Source organism: Acomys russatus, chromosome 12, assembly GCF_903995435.1.
Source record: "Acomys russatus chromosome 12, mAcoRus1.1, whole genome shotgun sequence".
In the NCBI taxonomy this organism is placed as follows: Eukaryota; Metazoa; Chordata; class Mammalia; order Rodentia; family Muridae; genus Acomys; species Acomys russatus.
The window spans coordinates 174420-188027 of NC_067148.1; the positions used below are offsets into that span (position 1 = coordinate 174420).

Here is a 13608-nt window from a genome sequence, read left to right on the forward strand (position 1 = left end):
GCAATCTGAGGAGCTGGAAGGATAGTCAAACCTCTGCAGAGAGCCCGGCTTGCTTGGTTTAGGGTGGAGGCCATCCACGGAAACAACTGGAGGAAATTCTGAATATTTGGCTCTGAAGAGGGAAGTGTGAAGAAGAGGAACTGAGTTGATAGGTCCCCTACCCTCTGCACTGTCCACATGAAGTGATGTGCACAAGGTGCTAGTGACCCACCCTTCAGGCAACAGTGATCATGGGAGTCACAGATTAGAAGCGTCCAAACTTTTGACACTGTTCTGACCTTGCCATCTGCAAAGCTCACATCGAATCAGTCAAGTCACGAAAAGGAAAATATTAAGTCGCAAAATAAATGAATAAACAGTATAAATAAATGAAAATATTTTGAGCGCACGATTTTGTTTTGGGCCGTATGCATAGCGGCCCTGTGCGCATGCGGCACCAGGTTCGCCGCGCCTGAAAGACAAGGCTATAAGGAATCCATGGCAGGGTGTGAGGAAGGGTTTAGTCAGGGCTGATCGTATTTTGAAGGAGCGATCGTACCGGAAGGGGCCAAGGTAGCAACAGAAGCGGCTTTCCCGCGCTTGGCTGCACTAGCGCACTGACTCTTGCTTCAAGATTACGTGCACCTAGCTACTGAGAGAGGCGGGGCCGAGTTTAAGCAAGCGGAAAACTCTCCTTCCCGGCGAGCCTCGCGGCGCGACCTCGGGGGCGGGACCTGCGCGCGCGTGCGCAGTGGCGGGCCGCGCTGACTAGGGTGGCGAGGCGGTCGCTTCGAGCGCGTTAGTTTGCTCCCTGAAGAGCGTGAGGGCGGTTGGGTGCCGGCGGTCACTCTTGCGTTCGCTGGTAAGCGCGGCGGCGGTGGCGGCGGGAAGTGGGGCGGCGGGGCCGCTCCTCAGGAGCTGTCGGTCGCCGCTTAAGGCATCTGTGGAAGTTCTCCGCCTTCGGGCAGCAGCCGACCGTCTGTTTTGCCGGGAAGGGCGGACGCGGGGCTGGACGGCGGTCAGGCGGAGCCCGCCCGTGGCGATTCTCGTGGGCTGTCGTGGGTGACGGGAGCAAAGCCTCTTACCCGTCGTGAGGTTCGCCCACGGGATGGCGGCTGCCCGGCCCGGGACACACGCGTTCGTTGAGCGAATAAACGACGATTCCCTTGGAACCCTAACCTCGGGTTTGGATTTTTTTGCTGGTTTGGTTGGTCGACCCCGGCCGGTGACAGCCAGCGTAGTGCTGCGGGGGTCAATGCGTAAATGTTTTCTAACTGGAAATCAGATGGCCGTGGTGTTTTGACGGCGTACTGAAAGATATGACCATAAAACACAACATTCTGAGTGTAAGTAGCTCCCCCCGGCCCCCAAGCTCTGCTCTACTCTTGATAGTCCACGACGTTTGGACCGAATCAGCTGCATTTATTTTGTGTGCCAGCATTCAGTCGTCACCTTGCTTCTACCGGGTTGGTGAAGTTTTCTGACATTGACCTGAGCCAGGCTTCAGTCCTCCCTTATCTTAAAAACAAACAAACAAACAAAAAAAGCTAGAAATGAAATCGACACTACCCGTTGCTTTGAGCTTTTACCATATGGGGCGATTTTCAGGGTTACTGAAGCAGCCTAGAACAAGTTCATCTTCAACTCTGGAAAGCAGTTTTCCTTAAAAACAAAACCCCAGGTTAATCCAGAAGAACTTTCTAGTTTGCTGTTAATTTGAAAACAGGTCTAATATTACTCCTTTCTGAAATCCTATTAAAAATACAGGGCAGTGTGTTTGGGTTTTGTTTGTTTGTTTGTTTTGGGCTTTTTGTTTTGTTTTGAGATAGGGTCTTGCTCAGGCTGCTCTCAAACTTGCAGTGATTCTCCTGTCTCTTGTCCTTCAAGTCCTGAGATTGTAGGCATGCCCCGCCCAACCTGGCTTCTTCTCTTCTTCTTCTTCTTCTTCTTCTTCTTCTTCTTCTTCTTCTTCTTCTTCTTCTTCTTCTTCCTTTTTTTGGACACAAAGTCACTAGAAAAGACACCTTGGGAAATCTTAACAGTTGAATAATGAACTCTAAAAAGCAGTGGCTAAATCAGCAGTGGGGAACAATAAAACTGGTCTGAATAAATTATAACCTTCAGAACACATAGGAACTGGCAGTACTAGATGTAGTTGGAAGAGGAAGTGCATTGATGTGGGTAGGGGTGGAAGAGATAAAACGTTAGGTTAAATCTTTTTAAGGAGCAAGTAGGATATTTCCATTACTTTCCCCGTTTCACCATCTTGGCTGATTGTATTCTCCATGGTTAGAAGACCAGGAGGAGGCTTATTTTAGCAAGGTTTTTTTTTTTTTTTTAAACTGGAGGACCCAAAATTTTAAGGATACACTTATGAAAATAAGGACCTAAAGCCATAGTTTCTTCATCTACTTCTCTTTCAACTTCCAAAATGTTAGTAGCCAGATTAATAACCTCCAGGCTCAACAGAGTGGAGATGGGATGAACAGGACAATTAGGAAGAGTATACATATACACAAGTTTGCAGTGGTAGCTTCTGGTAGAAGCGTGAAGAGATCTCACTATTTACCTGTTTGTTTGTTTTTTCTTTCTTTCTTTCTTTTAATTTAATTTTATAATAGGAGTTTATAATATTGTCTTTGGATCCCCAGCATTCATTTAAAAGCCAGGCCTAGACTTGGGGAACCCAAATAGGCAGATACCTAAAGCTTATTGGCTGGCCCGCCAACTTACCCAGATTGATGAAATCCAAGTTCAAGGAGAGACTGTGTCTTAAAAAACAAGAGTAATAGAGGAAGACACCTGATGTTCACTTCTGGCCTGCACACACACATACATACACACACACTAAACACATGCACTTGCACATATGTACATACAAAAAAATGATAGATTATCTGTTGCCTATTTTTAAATGAAAAGTAGTTTTTAAAATTATGAACAGATTATTTGATGTAGCATTTCCTCTCCCATGAATTTTTCTTACAAATATACCTACACATGTATGTATAATATCACTTAGACGAGTCAAAAGAAGCAAATAATACTGGTTGCCTCAAGAGAGGTTCTGGGTGCAAGGCAAAAGTGAAATGAAGCAATATATTGTTGGTATTTTTTGAGCTTTGAACCCTGTTACTGTTGTTACCTACTGAATGATAATGAAGACACAGGGGTGATAAATGGAAATTCTGATACAAATGATATGCTGAAAAATGAAAGAAAGCTCTCTTACAATGGAAAGGAGATAATGAAACAAAACAATCACAAAAATGATAGTGCCTCTTACCCATTCATGCTTATGGTTCTTTAAATCAGTTGTGATTTAGACTGGGTTCTAGGCTTTAATTTGGCTTCAAATTTGCTTGAACTCTCTTCATTATGGGATTCTAGCTAAAAATGAGAAACTTCTTGCATAATTTTTCTCTGGTTCCGGGTAAAATTCAGTTCAAAATTTTTAGGAATTTGTCTTAGCACAACTCAGAAACAGCACTTTGAAATGTTCCAGTAGATAAATGCAGTATCAATAGGGTCATATGACAAGGACTGTGGATACATACTTCTGTTATATAGAAAGGGGGAAATGAAATGATAAAAATGAATTACTAGCTGTAGGGAAATTAAATTGAAGGTAATTGAGATAATATTTTTAAAAAAGAATGATGAAAATTATTTAGTAGTATACGTACTTTCTGCCAGCTCCTGTAAGTAGTTTTGAGTACCCATAAAAATCTCCAAAGTAGTATATGATTAATTAATAAATATATATAGAGATGCCAATTTGTAGAGTACTCGTTTCTAATTGTGAATATTTCAGCTTTTTGATGTGCTCATTCATAATTTTGGAGTCATTCCCATGTCTGACAGCACTCACCTTTCATAACAGAATCTTCTTTTCAGGGAGATGCCCTTTGCTTCTCGAATGTAATGCACTTTATGTTTATTCTTCAACAGTGAAAATGAGTCATACAGAGGTAAGATATTTTCATATGTTTCATATCTTCAGATTAACTTTTTGGGAACTTGGGGGAATGGGTTAATTATTACTTCTGTATAAAAGCCTTGTTTTCACTTTGCAAGGCGAAAACAGAATTAGAATTGGAAAGTAAAGACTCCAGAACAAGGCTACCTGACTTTGATTCTGTGTAACCTTGAGCAAGTTACTTTATCTGCTATGCCTTATCTTTAAAGTAGGAATAATAGTACTTGCCTCATAGAATTACAAAGAATGCTTTGTAATATACAGTTTATGTACATATATATTCAATTATTTAAATAGTCAAGGAAATAATTTGATTTTTTTTTTTTTTTAATTTTAGGTAAAGTTAAAAATACCTTTTGGAAATAAATTACTGGATGCTGTTTGTTTGGTACCTAACAAGAACATAGCATATGGAATAATTCTTACACATGGAGCATCTGGCGATATGAATCTTCCTCATTTGATGTCACTGGCATCCCATCTTGCATCTCATGGGTTTTTTTGCCTGAGATTTACTTGCAAAGGCCTTAACATTGTTCATAGAATTAAAGCATATAAAGCAGTTTTGGTAAGAAAAAATATTTTTACTTATCTGCTAAAAATTCTTCATAAATTTAAGATATTTTGTTGTCTTATTTGATATTTAGATAAAAGTATTTTAGTGAGTATCCTTAGAAACATGGCAGTACACGGAGGCTATTTAATGGTCATACTACTCTCTTTTCTTGTCATCAGTTTGTTTTCATCGAGATGAATGTTGGCATCATTAAGTGTTCTTTCATGCTGCTGCCCAAGAAACTACTTAGATTTTTTCTCAGTGGAATAATGTAACTTTAGAATATAGTTTTGCCAATCCCTAAGTATTAAACCTATTATACTATTTATATAAAAATATACCACCTTTATAAGTTGTCCATAAGCATGACTTAAAAGCCCTGGGTAAAAGTCAACCCTGATATTCCTTTTAATCTAAATTATTTACATTAGATACTAGTATTTTCATCAACTTTGAAACTTCCAGCTTTAAAATAATTCATCCTTTGACATCATAACTGTTTACCTATCTAATTTATGTTGTGAACCTGAGAGAATGGGGCCAAAAAATGAGGTGGACTAAAGTCTAATGGAATACCCAACTATATTTAGAGCATCAGACAATTTATACTCTGGGGGTTAAGAAGAATACATGAGTAAAATGTTCAATAACAAGGACAAGCCACAGATGGCAAAAATGTTTTTCCATAGAGGCACATGAATAACAAAAGCTGAAGTAAACTCACTCCTGTCTGCAAAACCTGGGAGGAGCGTAAAAACACATGCCAAGAGCAATTCTGTGTTTTGAAGAAACTGAGATCACAAGACTCTTATCCTGTTTTCTTGGAGTTTTCTCACAAGCACTCAGAATACTTAGATTGTGTTCTGACATTTTCACCTTTTTTATTTTTTAATAACAGGATCTCCAGAGTGGCTTAGCTTTGAAATGTTTTAGATAAAGCTAGTTGTCATTTGATTCATGAGTGTCATATAAACAAACAATTTATAGTATTAGAACAATGAAAGCAATTGAACAAGAACAGTAAGGTAATCAGTGTTTTGTGGCCTTTTGGTATAAATAAATCCATTTCAAGGGTTTATCCTCTGTGCTATAATACCTAAAGGAGACAATTTAGTCGAGAAAATAAGTAAGTTTAAAGGTAGCCAAGGGTCCACTTAATACACAAATGTTTCTTTTAGTCCAGATTCAAATAGCTGTAGTTCTTCCTTTGCCTCTCGAAACAATGTGCAAGGACTGCCCAAAGCAGTGTTTCTTTCTAGAGTTTTAAATATTGTTTAGTGCATACTTAGGTAAACATTTTAATTTTGCTGAAATTGCACTGGAAATACCAAGCGCAGCTCATGAGGCTGGAGAGAGATGGGTAAACAAAGTACTTTTTTCAGCCATGCTTGACTAGGTTGTAAAGTTAACTTTTTCATGGGCTCTCCTACGTTGTCATCGAAAAGTAGAACTCAAGATTAGAGTGATTATCCAATTGCTCACTAAGGGTCATTTTCAGGCAGTGGAAGATACATATTTTAAAGGAGGCTCCAGTAAGGGAGCTGAAGGAACTGTCTCTGGCATAGTTTATGCAGTTTTTACTTTTGATTTTGCCCACACAGGAGAAATCTCTTTCTTTCCCTCTTATCAATTTTAAGGTTTGATCATCCAGTTTATTTATTCAAGGAATTAGCCATCTCTTTGTCACATGAATAATCTCCTTATCTTCTTTAAGTATTTTAATAACAATTTGAATCAGTGTCCAAAATTGACCCAAAATGGAACAGACATCTTTCCCCTTTATTTATATGCCTTTTCAATATTCTTTTAGACTCTATCCCATACTTCTTTTGGAATAGGGATTATGATCATAAACATTTAACTTGCAAACAGTCTAGTAGTTATGATTTTGATACATGTGCTCCTCCTTTCTTTAAAAAATGATGCACAAGTTCAACATAGGGCAAAATCTTTCTTGGTTTCTGCATTAATATGCTCTTTAAGAGTCCCTACCGTCTTACTTCATAGCCGACTTCAAGTCCAGTTCAGGTGCCACTTTATTTACAGCTCTAGAGGTGATTGGGAACTGGGAGAATGGAGAAAATAAATGAGACTAAAATCTCATGCAATAACCAACTGAAGTAAACTCACTCCTATGCACTACAGTTAGGGGGAGCGTAAAAACACATTTCAAGAATAATTCTGTATTTTGAAGAAACTAAGGTCGCAAAACTCTTGTCTTGTTTTATTGGCATTTTCTCACAAGCACTCGGAATCTCACACAACTCCATTCTTGGATTGTGTACCAACAGTTTACTGCTTGAATATTTTTATAAGGGCAAATTTTATTTTTTTCTGACATAATAACCAACATAAGAATTAATAATGAATATATGACCAGAAGAGGAAAGAACTATATCTCCTGTAAGAATCTGTACAGTTGTCTTTGCATAAAATTTTATATACATCATTAATGATAAGAATATCCAGTGGAATATGATATGAGAGGAATTGACAATTTTTTGGTTGATTTACCTAGAATTACCTAAAGACCTCAGGAGAATACAAACTTGCCGGTGTTTTTCTTGGAGGTAAGCTTCAGTGTTAACTGTATTATTATGATGATATTAAAATTGATAACAGGAAATTAATTTAAGAGTTATTTTGTTTAAAGCAAATTTAAAGCATTTGTGTATAACACTCTCCCTTTATTCACAGTTGATTCATTGAAAAAGAATTTCTTGGCCCTTTCAGTTATTGAAAAAATAATTGATCCTTTTTAAAATTTGGCTCAAGCCAGATCAGTTTTTAGCTTTTAATAAAGCTGTAGGTTTCTATTAAGACCATTGGAATTTGTTAGTCACCACAGTTTTGGGTTGTGATTTTTTTTTTCACTCATAAATATGAAGAACAGCAAATCTAATTTTACCATACTATCATTAGTATTGTATGTAAATATTTATATTTCTAATTGAGCTTAATTGGTTTCAGGTCGTTCGATGGGCTCAAGAGCAGCTGCTTCTGTAATGTGTCATACTGATCCAGATGACACTGATGATTTTGTTCGAGGTCTCATTTGTATTTCTTACCCACTGCACCATCCAAAGCAGCAGCATAAACTCAGAGACGAAGATCTCTTTCGTATAAAGGATCCTGTACTGTTTGTGTCAGGCTCAGCAGATGAAATGTGTGAAAAGGTGAATTGGAACTTTATGTTTGTATGAGTGAAAGAAACATACTGGGGGCAACATTATTTATTACCTATCACATTCAGCCTTTGGACATGGTGACTCATACCTTTAATCAGGAGACAGGGGCAGATGGATGTCTATGAGTTGAAGACCAGCTTGGCTATATGTATAGCAAGTTCCAGGACAGCCAGGACTATATTCACCCTGTCTCAAAACACAAAAACAACAGCAAAAATGCTTATTTGTCTAATGTTGGTGTGTATCTTTGTTAACCTCTATCTTTAGAGTACATAAAAATAAAAACATTAACAAAACACATCTCCAAAGAGATTTGACAAATAGATGTAATTCTTATTTGAAGAATTAATAATATATAATTGGTAGGATTTGGGAGATAGTAGGGTATATATTTGCTTAGTCACTTTAGCTTTTAGGCAGATTGTTGTTATTAACTCCAAAATGAACTTCGGCAGCATTTATGTATTACTGAATATTAGCCAAGTATTATGAAACTGCTATTTCCCATAGCACACAATTTTTTTGGGAAAAAAATTAAACTCTAATCTGATTAACTTTTTCTTGTCCCCAAATGCTTGGTATATTCGGTAATGTGATTGCTTGAGAAAACTGGACTGCCTCTGTTGTAGATGTTTCATTATATACCCCATTGTCTATAAAGTTGTGTGTAGAGCAGGTATTTAATGGAAACTCTTGAGTGAATGTCAGTCCAGTTAGATGAGGGAAGGATAATCTTTACTAAATATCAATAGTCTAATACCCTCTTCTCTTTCCTCTTCAGAACTTATTGGAGAAAGTAGCACAGAAAATGCAAGCTCCCAGTAAAATCCATTGGATTGAGAAGGCTAATCATTCCATGGCTGTGAAGGGACGGTCAACAAATGATGTATTCAAAGAAATAAATACACAGATCTTGTTTTGGATCCAAGAAATCACTGAAATGGATAAGAAATAATTGTTGTTAAAAGCCATGTTATTTTGAATAAAAGTATGGTTACTTTGATAAGTAAAGTATACCTCTCAGCATTGTGAGATATATTTCAGACTAATGTTCTTTAATGTTGCCGTATTTTTGAAACATTGTATTATGAAAATATCCTTTGCAAGATGTCTTTTTAAAGCACTGTTATAGTTATATGGAGATAATGTACAAATATTGAAGGTTGTCTATAATTTATTTTCATTCGTATAGTTAAGTTTTGAAAAATTAAACATTTGCATTTTGTTACAATGGTGCTTTTGTCTTACTCTGAAATGCTTAATTTTGAAAAGCAGTATCACCTTTTAAAAAGAAAAGAAAGTGCTGGCAAGATGGCTCATTTATAAAGGGCTTGTTAGGCGAGTATGAATACTTAAATTTTATAAAGTTTGTTTTCATTTATTTATCTTAGGGATGTACAGATGTCAAAGGACAACTTGGGATAGTGGGTTCTTGTTGGCAAATGACCTTAGCATCTTGCCAGCCCCTGAATTCAATCCCTAGTACCAATATAAAGAAGTGGGTACAACAGCATGCCCTTGTAAATCTAGTACTGGGACTTTCTGGCCATACAGTTTAAACAAATCAGTGTGCTCTATCTTCAGAGGTAGTGTCTTTCAAAAGTAAAGTGGAACACAAATGTATAAACCTTGGGACTCCACCTTCATATTCACATGTGCACGCACACACACACACACACACACATACAAAATTAAAGGGATAGTATTGTGGGTGATCGCTCAGACTTGTAGCTTGAAACCCCGGGCTCAACACTGTTAAAAGAAGCATGTAGAACATGGAGGTGGTTTCAAACAACCCTGAATGTTTTGAGAGTGCAGTAGCAGTTTTCGTAAAATGTGGACTTAAGGTCTATTAGGTAAGGCTTTGGTAGTAGGTTTGCAAAAAATACTTGAGGGCTTTCAGCATCATTTATGAAGTCAATAGAGAATTTATTAAAGAGAAAGTTAAAAATAGCTAAATAGTTCAGTTAATACATGCAGAATTAGGGGTTCTTCGAAGGTATACAAAATGAGATTAATGTTAAATTTCTAAAGACATTTTAAATGACTGGTACTATGCTAAATTCTATCCATAGCTTACCTACTACTGCTCTAGATACTAAGCTTCAACTTGTCCAGACATCTTTGAGAATCCCTCATTCATTCTACCCTGGTAGAGTAGATCAGTTTTAGTTATTATTTATTCCATACTTAGATATGGTATAAGTAAAAACGTGGGTAGCTGTTCAGATCATTTATAGTATAGCAGAAAAATTATGTATAGCTATAATTTCAAATTTTCCTTATCACTGTACATAATACTCTTTTTTAGTCATTCTCTTAAATGTGTAAAACGAATATTTAAAAAATTTTAATTCTATGGGTGTCAAAATATTGTAAGCCAAAAAAACAAAAAGTATCCCAAGCTATCAGAAATATAACCATTGGTCCAGTAACAGCTATATGTCCATTGACAAATGAACAAATGTAGCTCAGTGGTAGAGCTCTTGTCTAGCATGAATAAGGTCCTGGATTCAATCTGGCCCACAGAAAAATTATAAAAGTGAAAGAAAGGACAGTACAAAAGGAAACTTGCAAACCATCAAAATATAGACATAATGATAAAGTAGGTTTAAAAATAAGGCTATGCAAAAGTCCAAGCTTAACAAAGCTAAAACATAGGCAACTGTGCTGTCTAGTTTCATGTCAGCTTGACACAAGCTTGAGTTATCTGAAAGGAAGAAAACTGAATTGAGAAAATATCTCCATAAGATCAGCTGTAAGGCATTTTCTATGTGATTGATTTGGTAGAGCCCAGACCATTGTGGATGGTGCCATCCCTGGCCTGGTGATCTTGGATTCTGTAAGAAAGCAGGATGAGCAACTCATGGGGATCACACCAGTGAGCAGCATTGTTCCATAGCTTCTTCATCAGGTCCTGCCTCCAGGTTCCTGCCCTGACTTTCCCCAGTGATGGGGCAGTTGCCTGAAGTGTAAACTGTAAATCCTTTCCTCTCCAACTTCCTTTTGATTATAATGCTTCATCATAGCAGTAGAAACCCTAAGACAGTAATCAAATATACTACTTTGAATAGGAATTATAGACACTCAAAATTTAACCCTGAGTGGTGTATTAAAAAATTACTATGGAAGGACACAGTCAACAGAACAAAATGGCAGCCTACAGACTGGGAAAATATCTTCACCAACCCTACATTGGAAAAAGGGCTGATACCCAAAATATATAAAAAAAAACTCAAGAAATTAAATACCGCCAAGCCAAATAAGCTAATTAAAAAATTAGGGTACAGAACTAAACAGAATTCTCAACGAAAGAATATCAAATGGCTGAGAAACACTTAAGGAAATGCTCACCATCCATAGTCATTGGCAAAATGCAAATCAAAATGACTCTGAGATTCCATCTTACACCTACCAGACTAAGATCAAAAACTCAACTGACAGCTGGTGAGGATGTGGAGAGAGGTGAACACACCTCCGTTGCTGGTGGAAGTGCAAACTCGTACAACCACTTTGAAAATCAAGCTGGTGCTTTCTCAGGAAATTGGGCATAGTGCTACCTAAAGACCCAGCTATTCACTCCTGGGAATACACCCAAAAGATGCTTCACCATACACACCAAGAACATTTGCTCAACTATGATTATAGCACCTTTATTCATAATAGCCAAAATCTGGAAACAACCTAAGATGTCCCTCAACTGAAGAATGGATAAAGAAACTTAGATACATATACGCAATGGAATACTACTCAGCTATCAAAAACAAGGAAATCTTGAAATTTTCAGACAGATGGATGAAACTAGAAATGATCATCCTGAATGAGGTAACCCAGACCCAGAGGGACAAGCATCGTATATCACTTATAAGCAGATATTAGCCCAACATAGATGTCCTCTGAGAGACTCCACACAGTGGGGGATCCGGACACATAATGGGACATGCAGCCAGACTCAGAGTAAAGAACTGTGAATCGTATGGAAGAGTTGGGGGATGGAAGGATGGGGGAAGGGGATGTGGAGGGAGTTGTCAGGGCCTCCATAAGGAGACTATCAAGGCTGGCAGATCTGGACCCATGGGGGCCTGCACAAACTGAAGCACAAACCAAGAACATTGCAAGCAGGGAACCTAGACCTGTCAGATGTAGCCAACAGACTGATCGTTCTTCGTGTGTGTGTGTGTGTGTGTGTGTGTGTGTGTGTGTGTGTGTGTGTGTGTTGGGGGTGGGGGGAAGCCAGGAACTATCTCTGACAAGAACTCTGGTGCCTGCGATTTCATCTCTGCCTCTCACGGGAGAGGCTCTGTGGGAACTGCTGCTAATGGGCTGTCCTCCTAATGTCCTAATTTTTACATCTGTCTTGATTATTACAAATAAATGTATTTTTGTGCTGCTCACTTATGACTCATTTAAACAGAGATTTCCAATGCAAGGAAGCACCTACGTGGCAAATTATTCTCTTCCCAGTAGGCACTTATATACGGAGCAAACCACAGAGCTCCAGAGGCTGTTCCAAGCCTGTTAGATGTATAGGACCTTGTCAGTGGAGAACTACCTACAGATACGGTGCTAAAGCTTGGGAACATGGAGTACAGAGGACAATACTAAAATGAATCCCCTTTGAGTTACTTAACATTAAGAGAATTTGAGAAAACGTGCCATCGTGTAAAAAAAATCAAGATACCCACTCAGCTCCTTTACATGTTATCAGAAAATCCACCACCACCACCCAAAAAAAAACCTATAAGACTTAAAAATCTAGAGGAAATGATACCATGGCAACTGTGCACGTGTGGAGGTACAGAAGTGAAGGCATACTTGAAGAACATAGTGATTACAAAGGTTCTTAGAGCTATAGAATCTCTGCCAAACACTCTGAAGAACTGTCTTTGTAAGGTCAGAATAGAAGATCAGAAAGAAAACAAGGTAAACACAAGTACCTTTAGTCTACTAAGTGGCCAGGAGACTATCAGTTCTGTTTAGAATGTGCTGTTTCTCTCCTGAGCCCCAGTTCTGCAGGAAATTAGAGCTCAGCAATTCTGATGCACTCAGAGGAGGACTGAACTTCAGCAGAATAAAAACCTCTTTTCTCAACTCACCTTGAATAAATGAAGTGCAAGAAGCATTAATTACATCATCAAAACAAAAATACCATACATCAAAATAGTGTTGTTCACACTGTCCTGTGACTAAATCTGTGTTTGCCTAGTGAGCTTCCAGGCCTACCCACTTAGATTAGGGCTGTGACCCATGCTTATTTCTGATCTTAGGACATCAAAAGAAAATTCACCAATAAGCCATTCAAAACTTTGATTTTGAATCTATGAAAAGACTGTTAGTAGTGAACTTGAAAGAACCTTTTATTGAAAAGAAGTATAAAGTGTTCTAAGAAGCCATGCAAGCTCAACTGAGACAGTTAATTATATGTTCTACACAGTGGTAACAGTATATACTTTAACTAAAAAGCTATTTGTATATGTCAAATTTAAACTAACTAAGGAAACCAGTTTTATTTTTATTGTTTTGTTTTTTATACAGGGCCTTACTATTAACCCTTGGTATCTTGAAACTTGCTATGTAGTCCAGGGTGGTCTAGAACTAACAGATCTACCTGCCTCTGTCTCTTGAGTGTTGGAATTAAAGACTTGTGACACCATGCCCAGCTTTTTTTTCTTGACTATACAAGGAAGCATAAAATACTTGAAAGGTCAAGGTAAAGAATTTCCGTGAGTTCCAGGCCAGACCAAGCTATATAAAGAGTTCCAGGCTACCCTGTGTCACAGAAGAAGACCTTGTGTCTCAAGAAAAAATAAAAGGAAGACTAACTACATAATTATGCCAACTGAGGTGGTGCACACTTGTGCTGAGGCAGGAGGATCTCTGGTTGAAGGGCAGCCTGGAAGCCTGGA

At 38.1% G+C, this 13608-nt stretch overlaps 1 protein-coding gene across 2 annotated transcripts; it reads left to right on the forward strand.

The window, feature by feature from the left end:
- The first annotated feature begins 736 nt into the window (after window positions 1-736).
- Tex30 (testis expressed 30) lies at window positions 737-8940 on the forward strand. Of its 2 annotated transcripts, none has more exons than XM_051153763.1 (6): window positions 737-841; window positions 3877-3950; window positions 4296-4526; window positions 7033-7084; window positions 7485-7690; window positions 8484-8939. In XM_051153763.1, the coding sequence occupies exons 2-6, from the start codon at window positions 3936-3938 to the stop codon at window positions 8655-8657; spliced, it is 678 nt and encodes a 225-aa protein (XP_051009720.1). In that variant the 5' UTR covers window positions 737-841; window positions 3877-3935; the 3' UTR covers window positions 8658-8939. The 2 variants fall into 2 exon arrangements, with proteins under 2 accessions (XP_051009720.1, XP_051009721.1); XM_051153764.1 differs by having other exon boundaries at window positions 762-841; window positions 3863-3950; window positions 8484-8940.
- Window positions 8941-13608: the final 4668 nt, after the last annotated feature.

Coding starts and splice junctions, on each gene's coding strand:
- Tex30 (XM_051153763.1), top strand. Junction 4,527..7,032: donor AAGCATATAAAGCAGTTTTG/GTAAGAAAAAAT, acceptor TGATTTACCTAG/AATTACCTAAAGACCTCAGG. Junction 7,085..7,484: donor TGCCGGTGTTTTTCTTGGAG/GTAAGCTTCAGT, acceptor AATTGGTTTCAG/GTCGTTCGATGGGCTCAAGA.